This window comes from Rhinatrema bivittatum, chromosome 1 (genome assembly GCF_901001135.1).
Source record: "Rhinatrema bivittatum chromosome 1, aRhiBiv1.1, whole genome shotgun sequence".
Lineage (NCBI taxonomy): Eukaryota > Metazoa > Chordata > Amphibia > Gymnophiona > Rhinatrematidae > Rhinatrema > Rhinatrema bivittatum.
Window position 1 is genome coordinate 692,366,445 of NC_042615.1, and position 19,437 is coordinate 692,385,881.

At 45.5% G+C, this 19,437-nt stretch overlaps 2 protein-coding genes across 3 annotated transcripts in view; one reads left to right on the forward strand and one right to left on the reverse strand.

Annotated features, from left to right (window-relative positions):
- IQGAP2 (IQ motif containing GTPase activating protein 2) overlaps window positions 1-19,437 on the forward strand; it is a 604,286-nt gene that overhangs the window by 409,991 nt on the left and 174,858 nt on the right. For both annotated transcript variants that reach the window (XM_029575244.1, XM_029575253.1), the window contains one exon: window positions 14,839-14,929. In XM_029575244.1, the coding sequence (XP_029431104.1) occupies window positions 14,839-14,929 (91 nt within the window). The remainder of the gene's footprint in view (window positions 1-14,838; window positions 14,930-19,437) is intronic.
- F2RL2 (coagulation factor II thrombin receptor like 2) lies at window positions 950-5,034 on the reverse strand. The gene is made up of 2 exons (XM_029575266.1): window positions 4,709-5,034; window positions 950-2,699 (listed from the first exon to the last, which is right to left on the reverse strand). The coding sequence occupies exons 1-2, from the start codon at window positions 4,767-4,769 to the stop codon at window positions 1,612-1,614; spliced, it is 1,149 nt and encodes a 382-aa protein (XP_029431126.1). The 5' UTR covers window positions 4,770-5,034; the 3' UTR covers window positions 950-1,611.

Sequence of the window (19,437 nt, forward strand, 5' to 3'; positions counted from 1 at the left end):
GGGTTCCACTTTGCAGGATAAGGACTGGGAGCAAATCTACATGGCAGCACGTAAATGTTCCATCTCAGCAGGGCTCCAAGAAAATTGCTATAAATTAATCTACAGATGGCACTACACTCCAGTTTCCCTTCACAAATTTGCACCGGACGTCTCTGATGCCTGCTGGAGAGGCTGTGCGGCCCGGGGTACCTATTTTCATATGTGGTGGCAATGCCCTAAGGTATCCCATTGTTGGAAGGCAGTCCTGGCGTGGCTTGATCGAGACCTTTGTATAGCTGTTTCGGTTGAACCATGGCACGCTCTATTAGGATTACCGATCCTTGGAATCACTCGTATGGAGCAGAAACTGGTGCTACAGATCTTCATCGCGACCAGAGCGGAGATAGCCCTTCATTGGAAGCAGGAACGGGCTCCGACTTTGGCAGCTATTCAGCAGCGCTTACATTCCTATTACAGGTTATATCAACTCACGGCACTCCATCAAGATAGGGTCGTGGAATTTCACAAGGTCTGGCGTCCTTATACTGACTGGTTACGAATACAGGACTCTCGTACAGTATTAAATATGCAAGCTCCTTGATGTTCTCTAACAAACTCCTTTTTCTATGCCATACACTTTGGTTTGGATGGGTGGGTTCTCTTTTTGCTTGTGAATCCTATGCGACAAGCCGAATCCTTGATGTCTATAGTTAACTCCTTCATCTCGTACTGAACTTGATTGGTCTGGTCCTGGGGGGGGGGGGGGGGGGGCGGGGGGGGGGGGGGGGGAGTGGAGGGGGTTTTATAACATGATATTTAAATGGTATCAGTGGCAGGTTGATGTTTCCAGATGTTATTCTTATCTTTTTCACACTGGTTCGCCAGTGTTGTGATGCATACGCTGTGTTATCTTGTTTGATGTACTGATTACCAATAAAAAATGTTTACAACAAAAAAAAAAAAAAAACTCAAATTGTACTGTCGAAAATATTTCCACTGATTCTTGCCCAGTTTTGTTTATTATAATAAACACTAATAAATTCTTGGGGAAAAAATAAAAACAAAAGTCCCTACTTGTAGGTAAATAAAAAGTGGGAGCACTGATGGTTATTTTCACCAGTGGGATTTACGCCAATAATTAAAGCCAAAACTACACCAGCAGTTTGGCTTTATTGCCCAAGAAAAAAAATCAGACGCAGAGATTTTTTTTTCCTACTTTTTCTGCGCATAATTTTTCAGTACAAAACCATGTTCGTAGTTCTATTATCCAACCTGCCCCCATCCCCCGGGAAAGCCTCCACAGTAGGCGGATAAAAGTACCCAGGATGGGTAATAATCAAAAAAGCCATTTCTGCAAGCAAAATACTGTTTTATCCATGGAAATGCCTTTGATTATTGCCCTTAATATATCTTTTATCCTACAGTGCATTAAATGAAAGTACAGTAACATATCAGCATTATTTACAAAGTTCCTTATCATTCTTGAGGATTTTCTTACGCAGGATTACTGGATTTGCAGTCTGATTGCGATACAGCAAATGCTGAAAACCAAGGGGGAGATGCTAAAGTCTGTATGATCCATTGTCCTGATTTCCAGCCCCTCAGCAGTCCGCTGTTGTACAGTTCGGAAGCCTAGAGCTGCATCTGTGCATGTCCCGATACCCTGAGCATCGTGCGATAATTATTTGACTGGTCTTTGATTTTGGTCATAAGGAAATAAAGGAATGGATCTAGGCAGCTATTTAGGCTGCTGAGGCATAAGGCAATAGTGTAGGAAAAATATAAGTCATCTGTATTGTTCTGATAATATTTCACATGGTGGACGATAAGTAGAATATTGCTGGGTGTGAAGCAAATTGTGAAAATTGTAAGGATCAAGATGGTTATTTTAACGTACCAGAACCATTTCTGGTCATAGGTACTCAGTGTCCTAATGATGGAGATGTAACAAAACACAACAACAGCCAGCGGAATCAGAAAGCCAAAAATAGCTAAAAATAGGAAATAATAGAACTTAAGGTGTGATAAAGTCTCACAGGCGTTGTGCACGTCGTGGCAGGTGGATATGTTCAGGTCTTCCAAACGGTATTCTTGGTTGGTGATGGTGAACGGTAGCATGTACAAGAAGACGATGATCCACACCAGCAGGCTGAGCGACACCGCAAAGGTCCGTTGCGGCAGCCCCCTGTAGACAAACGGATGGACGATGGCCAGGTATCGACTGATGCTGATGCACATGAGGAGGAGGATGGAGCAGTACATGTTGCCGTAGAAAACCACAGTCATCGTGCGGCACAGGATCTCCCCGAACCCCCAATGATTGCCGTTCAGGTGGTAGGCGATCTTGAATGGCAGCATGAGGCAGAAGAGGAAGTCTGAAATAGCTAAGTTGGTGTACAGGATGGCGGTGCAGACTGACCCGACGTGGAAGAAGAGCATCCACAGGGTGATGGCATTAGCCGGCACGCCTATTAAGACCACAGCGATATACACTGCTGGAATCAGCCTGGTGCTCAAGGAGCTGGTCAGGTACGCCTTGGTGGTGTTGCTCACTTTTAGCGCTGCTCCTTTCGACCCCTTCAAAAGGCATTTATCTTCATCATGAGGAGCGTCTTCTGGCAAGCCTTCTATAATGTGATGTGGAAGTGCTTCACTGTCCCCCGGAGGAAGGCCTTTGAATGTCCTGGTAATATTTGGATCAGAACTGAACCTGGCATAACCTGAATTTGCATGTAAATGAACAGACAATTGAGTTAAAATAGAATCAAAACATGTACGAGCCTTCCTTCCTGTATTTTGCATCTGAGAAGGAATGGCATGGGGGGGGGGGGGGGAGGGAGCAGCTGTAACATAGATGGCAGACATCAGTTCTTGGATACTACAAAGCAGCCACTTTTCCAAATCTCCAAATTCAGTCTAAAAGTTTACAAAAAAGAGAATCCCTTGCACTAGAGGTGTTTGTTTATATGTAATTTACTTCATTTTTCAGCATTAGTCCTGGATAGCATTGTGCTTTAATACCAGAGCCTCATATTCACAAATGGTTTTATGTTGGAAAAGCAAAAAACAATTACCCATCTATTTCCAGCACTTAAATGACTTCATTTCCCCTCAAACATCACAGTCACTCCAATGTCTGTTAATAATTGTAGTATTTTATGAGCTTTAGCAGCCAATTGTGTTTGAGTGATTACTTGCATAACTGAAACCATGATGAATGTAAGTAACCTCTCATGGCTCCTTATAACTTGTGGGGCCGATGCAGTAAAATCGCGGAAGAGCGCCCGCTCTCCTGGCGCACGCACAGGACACGCTCTTGTGCGCGCGATACAGTAAATTTATTTATTTAAATTAGGGTCTGCAGTAAAAAGAGGCGCTAGGGACACTAGCGCGTCCCTAGTGCCTCTTTTTTTTACAGGAGTGGCGGCTGTCAGTGGGTTTGACAGCCGACGCTCAATTTTGCCGGCGTCGGTTCTCAAGCCCGCTGACAGCCACGGGTTCAGAAACCGGACGCCGGCAAAATTGAGCATCCGGTTTTCAAGCTGCGGGCCCATTTAATTTTATTTGTTTTTTTAATTTTTACTTTTTTTTAACTTTTGGGGCCTTTGACTTAATATCGCCTGCAGAAATTAACGCCTACCTTTGGATAGGCGCTAATTTCTTAAAGTAAAATGTGCGGCTTGGCTGCACATTTTATTTACTGTATCACACAGGAATTACTGATAGGGCCATCAACATGCATTTGCATTTGCGGGCGCTATTAATCTTGGGGGGGTGGGGGGGTTGGACGCACGTTTTCGACGCGCTATTATCCCTTACTGAATAAGGGGTAAAGCTAGCGCGTCAAACGCACGTCCAAATGCCGGTTAACAGTGCCTGTTGGTTGGAATAGTGAACTGTAAAGACTGAAATGTCGCTTTTTTGATGCAAATATGTTTTATTTGTTATCCCAAAGCCTAATTTTCACGTTTCACTACAGAAGGTGCTTCCATTTGGTTAAAGTTTTGGACCATGGTTTGTTTTTCTTCATGGTGATTTAGATTTTGTGAGAGAGTTGACTGAGTTAAAGAAACTTGATGACAAAATCAGGCTGCACATTAACATTCAGAGCTGTTGTGAAGGGGAGGGTAAGAAAATTAAAGTTGTTTTTTTTTTTTCTTTTTTATTATGGAGATCACTATTAAGAGAGGCAGCAGAAAATGAATGCAGACGGCGGAGGAGGTATTGGACTATCGGGTTAACCACACACAGCCTTACAATATCGACCTCATGAAATCCAGGGCCGGCTCGGTGGCAGCACCGGGTAGAAGTCTGGGTTTGATTTTCGCCTCTGAGGCCAACTGGGGATGCAACGGAAGAAGTATTCACAACCCCCGGGGGTATGGAGGAGAGAGAGGATGGGAGTCCCGGCTATTTATTGCTCTATGGTGGAACCTAAGTGACTGGAACCAGTCTGCACGGGGGTGGGGGATCTGTTTGAGGCTCCTGGCCAGGGACTGCCCCTCGAATGATCAGGCTAGGGGAGATTATAGAAAATAAGGAAATCATAACAAAAGAAGGCTCATGGCGCTTGTCGCCCAGTAAAGGGCTGGGTCTGTTTTGAGTCAGAAGCCCAAAAGAAACGAAGGAAACGGCTGGGCCAAAACTGCAGTGCCAAAAAAATTATATATATCTATATATACTTATTTCAGCGATAAGGGCTGCGCTCGGAAGACTTAGACCTGCTTACCTTGTTGGCACACGAGAGAGGAGAGGAAGAGCAATCCTGCCAGTACCAGTAGCGAGTTCATCGCGGCGATAAATTTTTCAGCCCGGTTGAAGAAAGCGTCCCTTTTCCCTGATGTTCTGGGGACTTGAGTCGGCGTCGCGATCACATTTTTCCTCTCTCGGGGGTGGAAAGCCGGTGACGATGTGCTGCACGTCCACGGAGCAGTCTGCGGCGCCTTGCCCCGTGTCTCCGGGGGTGCGACCGCCGCTGCCTGTGTGTGCAGGGGGCAGGACTCGGCAGCCCCTCCCTAGCAGAGATTAAGTTGCATCCCAGATGCACTCGTTTTAACTCTTCACTTTCCAGAAGGGCTTTTGCCGCCCAGGTGTTTTGTCTCCTTGAACTTGGTTTTCAGCTTCGAATTTATATTTTTTTTACAAAGTTGTCTCCTCATTGAGGTTGTCATGATAATTCATGCTCACTTTTGATCTGGCAGAACGGTCGGTGACCTTTTTGTTTTTGTTTTTTTGTTAGTTTTGAGGTTATTTTTTTTCCCCCTTTTACCAATCAACTGGCAGAGGCTCTGCATCTCAGAAGCAAATGAGAATTGACGATGATTCTGGTTTCTTATCACTTTGCCAAGTTAGAGCACCTTCTTCTGCCCCCGTCTATGGCCAGGTTCCCGTTTCTGCCTTCCATAGAAGCAGGCTCTGATCTGGAGATACTAAGGGGTTAGTCAGCTTGTATGAGTCAGTCCTGCTTTTATAACTTGGGAGAATGGGAACATTAGCACAGTTTGCAGTACACTAGTATGCTGCCCTGTGATGCATTCATGCATGTTAATTTGTGTCCCCTCCCTATATTCAGGAGCTTGTGTTTGGCCAGCACAACACACACCCTAATTATCAACCAGAGTTTTCAAAACTGCAGGAGAAGCTAGCACCTTTAAATTATCAACCTGGCACAGTTGTTTTCTTTTATGGTCTTATTCCTAGGTCTTCTTTCTTTTCTGTCCTGCTGTCATACAAATTTTGAATCAAGTGTGCCCTTATTGTGAACGACCTCAATGTGAACACCAGAAAATGCTCATATATACATGAGAGTAATTTTCAATACTATGTGTGTCAGTGCATGTAAAGTTAAATATTTTACAGCATATAAAATACAGTATGTTTCTTCCTTGAAACTAGCAGGTATATTTGTAATGCAGGAAAGTGAATATTTTGAATAAGCATAATCCACTTATGAAAATACTTGGGCGCATATGTTAATCCAGACCCTCCAGCACTTCACCCTGAAATCCCCACCGTTTAACCCTGACCTTCCAGCCAAAAACTACAGACAAGTGCAATGTCATTTCCCTGACTGACTTAGCAAGTGTAAAAGCATGCAGGCAGGTTCAATAATGAAGGCTTCTCTACTGCTTGCAAAATTCTAATTTGTGAGTAAACCTGCAGACCTTGCTCAGGAACACCCCTAAAGCATCCCTTTTTATTTCCTTTCACATTTATGCACGACACTGTTACTACACACACAGGAGCTGATGCAATACTGTGCTTAACACGATTAACATGGGGGTGGAAGGGAAATAGAACCAAGAGCTAAGAGAAACAGATAAGAATGAGAGAAAATATGTGTGAAGCTTGCTGGGCAGACTGGATGGGCCATTTGGTCTTCTTCTGCCGTCATTTCTATGTTTCTATATGTTTCTATATATATATTGGACGCGCAATTTGGACGTGCGTCCATAACCACCGATGCAATATAGGGATTAGCATGTCCAAAATGTGCATCCAAATCACCATGTAGCTCATACACTAATCACATGTAAATTCCATGTAGGTGAGGCTATTAGCTAATCCCCATGATGCAAAAAATTTCCGGCGTGGCGAGCGCGCCCATTGCAATGTGGCAAATTCTTTGCTAGCTCGTGGCTGGCGTAAAAGGTATGCCACGCTGAAGGGCACATTGGAAGAAAAGAAAAATCCTGCTTTCTATGATTCCTCCTAATAGTATCGTCATGATACTAATTAGGAAGAACCAAAGAAAGCAGATTTAGGTTTAAAAAAAAAAAAAAAATTTTTTTGAAAAAAATTCTGGACACACAAGATACACAGTCCAGGCCATGTATCTTGTGTTTGTATATGCCAGTAGTGGGAGAAAAACGGGTACTCACAGACTGAGCGTTTGTTTTCCCAACCTGCACCGATAGCCACCTTTCTTGTGCACCCAATGCCGAGGAGATGCTAGGGGGGGACACAGTTTTTCCTAGCGCCTCCTTTTTTGGCACAACCCCCTAATTTAAATATTGTATCGCGCACCCAGGAGAGGTGGCTGGGCATGCCTTAGGAAAACGGGCGCTCAGCATCTGAGTGTCCATTTTCTGCGCACAAATATTACATCGGCCCCATACTTTGGGCTCTTGCGAAATACTGCTTCCGTGCATAGCCATTTTGAAAATTTACTCTGGTGTGTTTTATGGGCTATTTTATAAGTTTTGAAGCTTCATTAGAAAGATCCGAGGCCGGGTGTGTAACCATCTGCTTCAAATCCTTAACGTAAGTATGTGCGGGCTACAAGGTCTAGATTGAGACCTGCTGATTTTTCTGAAAATCCGTTTATAGTGGGAAGGGGAGTGGGTTTTTCCTTGACACCGGGCATTTGCTGAAACCTGACCCGTGATGGGGTACTTTTTTCAAAAGTTACTGGCTACATGCAGTGTCCCCGGGTTTCCCATGAGCAGGCGGCAAAATCTGAGCCTTGGCATGGAATTTATTTATTTATTTATTTAAAAAAAATTTTATATACCGGTATTAGTAGTGGACATCATACCGGTTTACAATGAACGAGATAGGCTTGGAAATTACATGTTAACAGGGAAGATGAACTTGGAGGGGGAAAACAAAGGAGCAGCCAAGAAGAAAGGAATTAACAAAACAACCAGGTCCTCAATATGAGGGATGCATAGATACCATGTAGTGATATTTAGGATGACAGGTTTATGGGCAGACTATTCTGGATAAGCTTGTTTAAATAGAAACATTTTTAGTTTCTTTTTGAATTTGATAACGCATGGTTCAAGGCACAGGTCGGGTGACAGGGTGTTCCATAGAGCAGGACCTGCAATCGAGATGGCACGGTCGCATGCAGAGGAGAGATGGGCTATTTTAAGTGAGGGCACAAGAAGGGTACCTTTGTTGGCAGATCTAGTCGGACGAGTGGACTGGGGGGCGGTGAAAGGAAGATCTAACCATCTGGAGTTGTGGGCGTGAATGGCTTTATGTACTGTAGTCAAGGTTTTGTAGTGTATGCGGGAGGGTATGGGGAGCCAGTGTAGGTCTCTGAGGATGGGAGTGATGTGTTCATGTTTACGGGAGTTTGTGATGAGTCTTGCTGTGGCGTTTTGTAACATTTGTAATGGTTTTATCGTAGAATGTGGGAGCCCTAGGAGGAGAGAGTTGCAGTAATCCGATTTGGAAGAGATGGAGGCTTGGATCACTGTACGGAAGTCTTGGGTGTGTAGGAGAGGTCCGAGTTTTTTTGAGTACGTTAAGTTTGAAGAAGCCAGTTTTAAGAGTAGAGTTAACATAATTCTTCATGCTTAATTGGTTATCGAGGAGAACTCCAAGGTCCTTTACAAATGGTTGCGCTGAGTGAAGGTTAAACTTGGCGTTGTTAGACAGTGAGGTGGAGTTGGAAGAGTGGGGGGAGATGAGTAGGAGTTCCGTTTTGTTCGTGTTAATGGCTAGATGGAGGTGGTTGAGTAGGGGGTTGATGACTGCGAGGCAGTTTTCCCAGTGCTCCAGGGCATCGGAGATAGAGTTGTGTATGTATGTATGTATGTATGTATGCAGAGACTGGAATTCCCCAGTCTCTGCAGAATCACTGTGGGAGGCTGGGGCAGCAGCAGCGGTGGTATTGCCACCGGGGATTATTAGTCTGAGCTGCCGAGTATGTACTGTGGAAATTGTTTCTCGATGCTTTTGAAGCCTGACTACCTTGCAGTGTTCGGATTCAAAACCTCCATGAAATTCACATCCGCCTTGTCTTCTGTGTTTTCTTGGTTAATAATGAAGAAATTGGACAATTCCCCTTGATCAACACTAATAAAGTTAGTCTGCCCCATTTGTTGCCATATTTTTTTGAACATGTGGAAGTGGGCAGCCTGGCACAAGGCGAGTCAAGGAGGCAGGAAATGAGTTCCCCCCTCCCCCTAGGAGGAGCCTTCTACCATAATTAGGAAGGCCGGCAAATACCATACCGGGTTGCCCGATTCACTCAATAGTGTGACTGTCAAATAGCTCACACCTTCAGTGTTAAACATGGGGGGGGGGGGGGGGGGGTTGTATTTTGAGAAATTCCTGTTGTACAAAGCTTCCAGGGGAAGATAATTCGGGTGGCCTTAGTGGCTTGATTCCCTTATATGGCTGCATTTGGAGCAGGGATCTTTTGTCACTGCAAAGGTGTGCTGAACATGCACCAGTGAACAGGAATGCGTTGCAAAGCAAATGCAGTGCTTCATAAATAAGGCAATTGCAGAAACAAAGGGCCTGTGCAGGCTTCTGTACAAGCTACGTATCTAAACGCCATAAAGCAGATAGCGGTTTTTCTCATCAGGTAAATTGTCTGGTAGCCGTGTGTTCCTATTGGCTGGTAATGTTGAGAAGTGAAAGTTGTGACTCCTTAAGTAGCTCAGAATCTCTCCTGCTTGATTTAGGATAAAGAAGATATTGCCCGAGGCTTCATGCCCCCCCCCCCCCCCCCCCCACAGGTTCAGCTGAAAATCAGGGAAGCCAGGGCTCAAATCCTGCTTCCTCCACTGACTCTGCCTGTGGCCTTGGCCAAGTCCTTTGCACTCTCGCGTTGCCTCAGGTGCCAGCTTAGATTTGTGAGCCAACTCCTGCGTTTGAATTGTAACTTGCCTCGAGCACGGATTTGGAAAGGCGAGCAATTTGAATCCAGATGCCACAGGGGGCAACCCAGCCGCCTTGGTAATCCTTCCTGAGTCGGACCTCTGCTGCTCGAGCCAGCGGAGGTAGCACTTTTGCAGCCCCAGTGGGAAACGAGAGTCCGTTGCTGCTCCCTTCGTGTCACCAGCCAGGCAAAAACTGGGGGGGGGGGACACTGGATGACATCAGAGGCAGCATTTCTCTCCTCCGTCAGCCGCGGGCGCGGAGGTGAATGAGGAGACGGTGTGCATGCTTTCAGCCGCGTTGAGAGGAGGTAGCCCCGGGGATGTGTTTAGATCAAGGGAGAAGTAGGCATGTAGATGGCATTTTCAAATCTGTGCGTGGACTTTCCCAGCAAAATTCTTCCCCCAGAAGAAGCAGGAGCAAGTGACTATGTGAACTTTGTACCCACAGACGGTTTCAAAGCTTTACATGTAGGTTTGCACTTTGAAACTTGGGGTAAAGTCTGCAGGGGCAAAAATAAATGCAGTCTTTGTCCCGATGTGGACAGTTTTAACATTTCCCTCTTCTAAGCCCTGCCCCGCCCCCTGAGAGCTTTGATAAAACATCCAGAAATGTAGCTTGCACGAGTATACAACTACGAAGCAACAAGGCATCAATTCATTTGTCAGCATCTGGGTCTCTGGTAGTGTTTCCTGGCGCATTGCTCCACGTAAGAGATGGCTCGCCTCGCTTTTCGATGTCGCAGAGCTCTGAACTCTCATCTCTGCAGGAAACTCCTCAAACGAATGCCTGCGTTAAACCCTATCTCGTAGTACATGAATGTCAAGCCTTTGCAGCTTGCTGGATTTTACCTGTTGCTTGCAGGGGGAGGTGGCTGCTCTCTACTCCAGAGCCAAAGGTAAGCCCAGTGAAGTTCCTCTGCAGCTGTACCTTGCTGCAGTGGCAGGAAAAACTGTTGAGCATGGAGTCTCTGCTTCCTTCCCCTGCTCCTAAATAAACACAGGCTCCCAGATACAGATCCAGTCTTTCATGTGACAGCCACCTTTGCCTCTCCCAGCCCCTGCCCTCCCTGAGACCACATGCCTGTAATCTTTCTAGACTGTGTTGGGAGTCTCCACCCACCCTGAACTTCAGGCTCCACCCTCACACGGGTAACGACGGCAGAAAAAGACCAAATGTCCATCCAGTCTGCCCAGCAAGTTTCCTAAGGTAATAACAGCCGCTCTGTGCAGGTTAACCTCTGTGTCTCTGTTTAGAGTAGTAACTGCCGCTCCGTGCTGGTTACCCCCAAGCCTTATGTTAAGGGTAGTAATATTTACAGTCAGACATGCTGATTGATTTTGCTTTTGCATATGATCTTGGCTGTAGAAGCAGTCCTGTACTTTTTCCGTGATGTCTGCATATCAGTCCCCTGGACCATAAAGGTCAGGGCTGTCCGTACTCCGAGCCGCCCTACTTCAAGCAAAGCCCGCTGGAATTTATCCGGCAGCATACTTGTTTTCCTTGGGTATGTTGTTCTTTCTGATGCTCACAACGTCACCTGTGGTTGTGGAATGGATTCCAAATTGCTTGACCGCCATTCAACAGTAAGTAGTGGTAAATGGAACCTACTCCGAGGAGGGAAGAGTCATAAGTGGAGCGCCTCAAAGATCTGTTCTGGGCCGGTTCTGTGAGTGACATTGGGAAAGAGTTAGAAGGGGAAACATTTGCCTTTTTGAGGATGACATTAAGACCTGCAATTGAGTGGACACACCTGAAGGAGCGCAGAGAATGAGAAGTGATCTAAGAAAACCTGAGTGGTTGAAGGTTTGGCCTCTGGGACTCAGTGCCAAGAAGTGCAGAGTCATGCATTTGGCATGCAGAAACCAAAGGTGTTGTATGTGATGGGGGTGAAACACTGCACAGACAGAGAGCAAACTCAGGATGATAGCATCTGAAGATCCAAATGCAGCGAAGCAAAATGCCAAGGCGGTGGGTTAAGGCAGAGGGATGAAGGGCTGCATAAAGAGAGGCATAACCAACAAGAAAAAGGAGGTGATGATGCCCTCGTTCAGGTCTTTTTGAGGCCTCACCTGGAGTGCTGTGTTCAGTTCTAGAGACCGTATCTCAAAAAGGATAGAGACAGGATGGAAGCGGTCCAGAGAAGAACAACCGAAATGGTGTGGGGTCTGCAGCAAAAGCCATGTGAGATGAGACTGAAGGACCTGAATACGTGCATTCCTATAACACACAAATCTGTATCGTTTTTAAATGCCTGAAAGGAAGTAATGCACAGGAATCAAACCTTTTCCAATGAAAGGAGAGCTGTAGAATAAGGGCTGAAGATTGGAAACTGAGGGGGTTTACTCAGGAGCAGCATCAGAAAATATTTCTTCGCAGAGAAGGGTGGTGGATGCATGGTGAACCCAAGAACAGTAATTGGAATTCAAAAGGGCATGGGATAAACATAGAGGATCCATTGTGGCTAAAGGATGGTAATGAGAAAAGGTGTAGCCTCTCCAGAGCAGCAGTTACTAATACCCTTAAAAAATATATATAAATAAATAAATATATATATATATTACCAGGCAGACTGCATGGACCACTTAGGTCATTTTCTGACATTTACCATGTTGTTACTGTATGTATGGGGGTATATATATATATATATAATTGTTATGTTGTCCATGATGGCAGTCGCGATCCAGCGGGGAGTCTCTGGGTAGAGAAAATTCTGAAACATTGGTTAAGTCTCTGGGGTTGCTTCTGCACGTCCCACTGCCGCCACCTCCTTGCAGCTTCACCCTGTTTCTCTCTGAGTGCCCCGACCATGTATTCAAGCCCCCACCCCTTCGTTGATGAACTGGGCATAAATAGATAAAGTCCCAGGTTGTCCTGGTAGTTCAAGACTCTAGCACCTAATTTTACCCCATTCCTTCCAGCACGTCACAGCTAAGGATTCGGGTCCTCTCACCCCAGTTGATAAGCTAGGCTTAAACAGATAAAGTCCCAGGTTGTCCAAGTAGTTCAAAGTTTCTCTTTCAGCTCTGTAAAACTACAAGTTCCTCATACAGCAAATCCATTCTCTTCTCCAGCATGACGGTATTTCTTTGCTATTGTTTCATTGACAGTCCACATATGGCTTGCTGCTGGGCTTGGTTTTGGGGGAAACCAGGCCCGACTGCCACCTCCCACTGTAGCCTGCAGCTGGGGATTGAGACTCCCCTTTTCCCTCTGGCTGCAACTACCTCCACCCATTGCAGCGTTCCCCTAGAACGCTAACCTGCAAGTTTTTGGTGAGTCTCCTCTTCTGGAAGGGGTTTCCACCACTCATCTCCCAGGATCCTGCTCAGAGATCCACCTCCATCCCCTCAACCTCTCCTGGCTTTAAAGAAGCCCCTTCCTATTCCTGACCCGCCCCTGCTTCCAGTAAACTCTCTACCTTCCTCCAGCACACCTGGATTCCCTCCTTTCCTGGATGACATAAGGTCTCCCCTCCCCCTCAGCCCCTTTGCCTTCTATGACGAAGTCTTTCTCCTGTTCTGGTTTCTCTCTCACTCTGGCCGTTCCTCCCGGGTTTTTCTTCCATCCCTCCTCCTCCTAAGGGTTCCCTGCTCTCTTCTCTCTCTCTCTCTCTCTTGATAGATAGACATAGATATATATATGATCCCATCAGTGTTAGGAAAGTGAGAGTAGAAAGGTAATACAGCCAGGATAATTTGTATGTGGTGTAGTAAACATGTGGCGTGCAGTGCCAGAGAAGGCGATGACAGTAATGATTGCATGTGGTTTGTAAGGCTGTTTATTTACTGAAGATTGTAGTGCAGAGGAGACGCCGCACTGGCATCTGGTGAGGAAAATGCCTCATGAAAGGGACTTCAGAGATGAAGAGATTGTCCCGTGTACTTCAGAAAATGTCCTTTGGCAACGGTTAGGCTACTGGGGTTTCTTATTTACTATATCTGACATCACAGGCACTGGCGGTGGAGAAGGGGGGATTAGCATTACCACATTCAAATAAATTGCAGAATGTATGTACGATGGTTTTCTGATGGGGGCTCTCTTAGCGAAAATAGTTGCAGTCTACAAAGATTTTTAAAAATACCATATATGAAGTTGGCAAAAGCTCTGCTGAGACAGCAGTGCCTGAATTCCCCAGAATATTAGCTTACATGCTTTGCTCTTACATGCTCATCACTTTTGCTCTTATTCCCAAGTGCCCCTTCTTCTTCTGATTGTGTGTGTGTGTGTATATATATATATATATATATATATATATATATATATATATATATATAAAATTTTTTTTTTTTTTTTTGCTCACATTACATTTTTCTTCTGGCCAAGCCCTGTAGCCTTTATAAGTCCCTTTCCATGGGCCTTTTAGCTGTTTATGGTGTATTTCTTCTGTCACATGCCAGAGTGATGTTTGCATTGGGTTCTGATAAACACCAGCACAGTAATCCCCAGCTGTTCTGATTCCTCCTGTTGGGAGTCACTAAACCGAAGGTAAATATAAAACACAAAAATCACAGCAATGGTTGGGAACTTCAGTGGTGCTAAGTAACTGTCCTCCAGATTACCTAAAAATGTTTTGCTAGCACTGCTTTAATGTGATAATATGAATTATGTTTAGGACTTCTGTTTTTTAGGTGTTTATAAAATTGTAATGTAGGTGTTTCTAGGATTCTTTAGGGAACCGTGTAGTCACAGTGCGGGCACTAGTGCTTGGGTGACTTTTACGATTAATTCAAACACTCAGCTTGTAATATTTATTTTAAAAAAATATGGTAGCATGCAGCAGTTTCTGTAATTTAAACTAGGCACACAGGACTTTTGATTTGTGCAATTCAGTCCAGGGCTCAGTTTCCCAATACATAGCCCAGCGAGGGGGCAGGCTGAGAGAGTTCCAGGTGGGATGGGGGGGACAGTGTTTACCCCGTGAACACTGCTTTCATTTTATTCATTGGGTAGGGTTTTGTTAGTGTTTTAGGGGATAAAGCTTTAAAAAGAAGCCCAGATTGATGCCTACATGTCTGCGGCCATGTCCACTCTTTTATTTCAAAGAGTATTTTTCAGAAACATTTCTGAAAATTGTTGCTGTATCCTTGGACGGTAAAAATGATGGAAACTCTCCCCCCACCAAAACCGCACAACCTCAGCAACTTGCGTTTCCAGCAGAATGCTTGTAGCTTGCCGAGAGCTTGTTGAACCTTGCAGTAATGCTTTCTGTTTGTTGTTCCTTCCGTGTTCTTGTCAAAGGTATCCGAAGACGAGTCTGCGGTTTTGTGGCTGGATGAGATACAAGAAGGGATCCTTGAGGCTAATGGCAACACAGAAAGTGCCAGAAACTGTAAGTATCTGTCTTGTTTTTATGCTGCAGACCTTTTGGACCTCAGTAGAGTACACCCTTAAAAATAGTGCAAAATTTTGGAGGGGGATATCGTGAGATAGTAATCTTTTTTGTTAGTCAGACAGTAATTTGTGGTATCTCACCTTGTTTTTCTACAAACTACATACATTATGTTCTGTTTTCCTTCAAGATGTATTAAAGTGACTGACAAAAAAATAACTATAAATGTTATATCAAGTCTTACTCATTTGTCCACTCACAATTTATGATAAAGAAAGGATCTTATAGCATTTCATAGCTGTTTAAATTACCTAGACGTCAAGTTTTCCCATGACAGAAAAAGTTTCCAGTTCTGTTACTGGGTTTGTTCACAGCAACCCTGTTCCATAATGGGAATGTGTCGTGTATAAGTTGACTTGTGCTCTTGGCAGTGTTCGATGCTATCTATGACTGTTTCCACATATACACTCATTGCTTAGAAAGTGTGCGCAAATCACCAAAGTCTTGTAAAGCAAAACCACCCGGAGGCCACCATGGTACGGGCAGACTTGCATGTTTTTGCATTTAGCAAAATAGTGATGTGGTGAAGTCAGACATGGGATGTAATTGCCACAAGCCAGAATTACTTTGGAAGAGACAATAGAGAAAAAGGGGAAAGAGTAGCTGTTCACCTTAGGAGGAAATGCACAGTGAAGCTGAATTACTGGGGATTGCCCTCCAAAGACCTAGAAAGACTTCTGTGTACAGGCACATGGGAATAAGGTAGATTTGGACTTGAGAGACATGGCTAGCACATATTGGGAAGGCACTGTTGGTAAGCAATAGCAGTCTGCCAGATGTGGGTAGGAACTTGTGCTGCAGCATCAGCTAAGTGTTATTGTTTAGGAGAGTTGTGGGTGGATCCTTGGACCGGTGGCAGATGACCATGCCCCCGGGGGAAGATCCCGAGAGGGACCACTGGTCAGGCTCAGAGTTAGGAGACAGATACACACTAGTTCTTTTATTAGACAGTATACTGAACCACTAGAGGTGGCAGTAGTGAGCTGGAATGCCCGGCTGGGCTGTAGTCCCTCAGATACTGGAACAGCGATCCCTGGAGACTGAGCTGTAGAGAACTGAAATATAGTAATGAACTGAAATATATAGAACAGAAACCTGGCTCAAAGAAACAGACATTGTCCTCCTGAACCAGCTACCTACACAATCCTACGAATTCCTATCCATTCCAAGACCCAAGAAAAGAGGAGGTGGCATCCTCCTAGCCTTCAAGAAACACCTTAATCTCAAACTCTCCCACACCACATCACCCTCCAAGCTAGAAATTGGCCTCTTCAAAGCCCCCTCACTGCAAATCTGTCTCATTTATGCCCCTCCTGGATCCATCGAACGGGACCCCTCCCCCTTAATTGAATTCTTATCTGCCAACATAAACATTGAAATCCCTTCCATCATACTAGGAGACTTCAACCTCCATGTCGATGCCACCCCCCCTTACCCCTTCTTGTGAGGCATTCCTTACTGCACTCCAAGCTCTAGGCCTTAGACAAATTGTTGCCTCCCCCACGCACCAAGCTGGTCACTCCCTTGACCTTATATTCATCAACCACTGCTTCCTACCATCCCACCCCCCCACCTGCTCCCCTGTACCTTGGTCCGACCACTTCCTCATAAAAGCCCTCCTCCCCCTTAACTTCCCTACTACCCCCACTCCCTCAAACAACACCACCTTCACCTTCAGGAAACCCTGCTCTGGAGATGAACTGGCTCTTGCCATTTCCAACACATCCACTAGCCTTGACTGCTCCAGTCCAGAGACTGCCATCAAATCCTGGCTCAGCATGACTCTTGAAATTGCTGACAAACTATGCCCCATCTCCAGACGTAACATTACCCAACCCACAAAAAATCATCAACCCTGGTACACGACTGAACTAAGATCCCTAAAAAATACCCTCAGGCAGCGTGAGAGAAACTGGCGTAAAGCCCCCTCACCCCAACTCGCCTCAAGTTTCAAAACTACCCTTCACCAATATAGAATAACCACCCTCAAAACAAAAAGAGACTACTTTTCAGCTAAGATCCACCAATACATGTACAACCCGAAAGCCCTTTTCAATTATGTTGCCAACCTCACCAAATCCTCTCAGCCCACTATCCCTGAGAATGATGCCTCCACTAAGAGCGAAGAAATCGCCCAGTATTTCCTCACAAAAATCACCAACATCCTCCGCAGATTTCAACACCCTTCTCCATCCACCTCCCCTTCCCCCTCCCTCCAACCTTCCCCCACTTCACCCACCCTCCAAACCCTTGACCTGACTTCCGCTAAAGAAGTGGAATCTATTCTCAGAAAACTCAAACCAGCTTCCCACCCTTCAGACACCATTCCCACAAAATCCCTGCTCTCCATCCCGAACACTATATCCAAACCCATCGCAGACATCATAAACTCCTCCCTCTCTTCAGGCTCTGTCCCAGATGCTCTTAAACAAGCTATTGTCAAGCCCCTCCTAAAAAAACCAACACTAGACCCTAAAGACCCCGCTAACTTCCGCCCTATCTCTAACCTGCCCTTCCTATCCAAAATTATGGAAAAGATTGTAAACATCCAACTTACAGAATATCTAGAAAGCAACAACATTCTGCATCCAGCCCAATACGGCTTCCGTAAATACCTCAATACAGAAACCCTCCTGCTCTCCCTCACGGACCACTTACTCATAGGCATGGACCGAGGCAACTGTTACCTCCTCGCCCTACTCGACATCTCAGCTGCCTTTGATACCATCAACCATAACCTCCTCATCAACCGGCTATCCGAAATAGGCATCTCAGGCCTAGCCCTACTATGGTTTAAATCCTACTTATCTAACAGAAAGTTCTCCGTCAAGATAGGAAACGCCAACTCCACACTCTATCCCTTGTCTCAAGGTGTCCCACAAGGCTCCTCCCTCTCCTCCACCCTTTTCAACATTTATCTCACACCTCTATGTCAGCTCCTCACAGACCTCGGCCTCAAATTCTACCTCTATGCAGATGACGTTCAAATCGTCATTCCCATTCACAACTCTCTCTCAGATGCCCTTGCCTTCTGGAACACGTGTCTTGCCAACATCAATGACTTCCTCACCAACATCCACCTCGCTCTAAACTCCTCCAAAACAGAGCTGCTCCTTATCTCTCCTCACCTCCCTCCCAAACCACCGATCTCCAACGATCCAGCTTTCAACGTCATAACACCCCAACCCACAGTAAGAGACCTTGGGGTTATCATAGATCAACAACTCAATCTCAAAAAACAGATCAACTCCATCCTCAAAGAAGGTTTCTTCAAGCTTCACATCCTGAAGAAACTCAGACCCCTCCTCCACTATCATGACTTCCGCACCGTCGTCCAAGCCACCCTTTCCTCAAAGCTGGACTACTGTAATGCCCTCTTCCTTGGCCTACCCTCCTCCACCACCAAGCCCTTACAAATGCTCCAGAATGCCATCGCCAGGGTCATCACCAACTCAAGGAAAGCTGATCACATTACCCCAATACTCAAAGAACTCCACTGGCTCCCCATCGCATCCCGAATTCTCTTCAAAATTCTAACCATAGTGCACAAGTCCATCCACTCGCACAATTCCAATTGGTTGGATGAACCCTTTCGTCCTATACGCACTGAACGACCCACTCGCACTGTCAACAAAGGCACCCTCTCCATTCCCCCTTTGAAAAAAGCCCACCTCTCCTCTACTAGGGACCGTGCACTATCCATTGCAGGCCCTAAACAATGGAACGCCCTCCCTACCACTCTCAGGCTAGAGCCATGTTACGCCAAGTTCAGAAAAAAACTTAAAACATGGCTCTTCCGACAAGCCTACCCTGATTAAGTACACCGACTTCTGCAAGTATCTTGCCTACGCCTTGTATATTCCTGTAAATAGTCCGTTGCAGTTTTTATTTATTGCTTTAATTCCTCCACCTCCTGCTCTTTGTATACTCCTCCTTGTTCGCCCTCCCTGTTCATTGTAATTTCTACCTTTAAAGTTACATTGTAAACCGGTATGATGTATGCATACTAATACCGGTATATAAAAGTTTTTAAATAAAATAAATAAATAAATAAAAAATAGTGAGTAAGGAGGGTATGCAGAGTTCATGGACAGAACCTGATGGTAACACTCACACAATGTCTCATAGAAGCCCAGGAGCTGGAATGAAGTAGGCCCTCGAGGAGCGAGTACCTGGTTCCAGGGAAAGCTCTGAGAGTGCGATGGTAACTCACAGATGTAGTAGGCAGCGATGACTTCCTGGCAGAAGTGAATTCCGAAGAAGCCTGGGAACAAGGGCCCTCGAGGAGCGAGTACCGGTTCCATACTGCAACCTACAAAGTAAGAGAGAGAGCGAGGCCCCCGAGGAGCGAGTACCCCTGGTAAGTCCGAGGAGGCAGAGTAGCTTGGAAAGTCGTAGCGAGTCCGTTGCCATTCCTTGCTAACTCGAGTTGTTAGCAATTCAGAGAC

Bases quoted from the DNA above. Each gene is read 5' to 3' on its own strand.
- F2RL2 (XM_029575266.1), bottom strand. From the start codon at position 4,769: ATGAACTCGCTACTGGTACTGGCAGGATTGCTCTTCCTCTCCTCTCTC. The intron at 2,700-4,708 runs GTAAGCAGGTCT...ATGCAAATTCAG, and splicing joins CTCTCTCGTGTGCCAACAAG to GTTATGCCAGGTTCAGTTCT.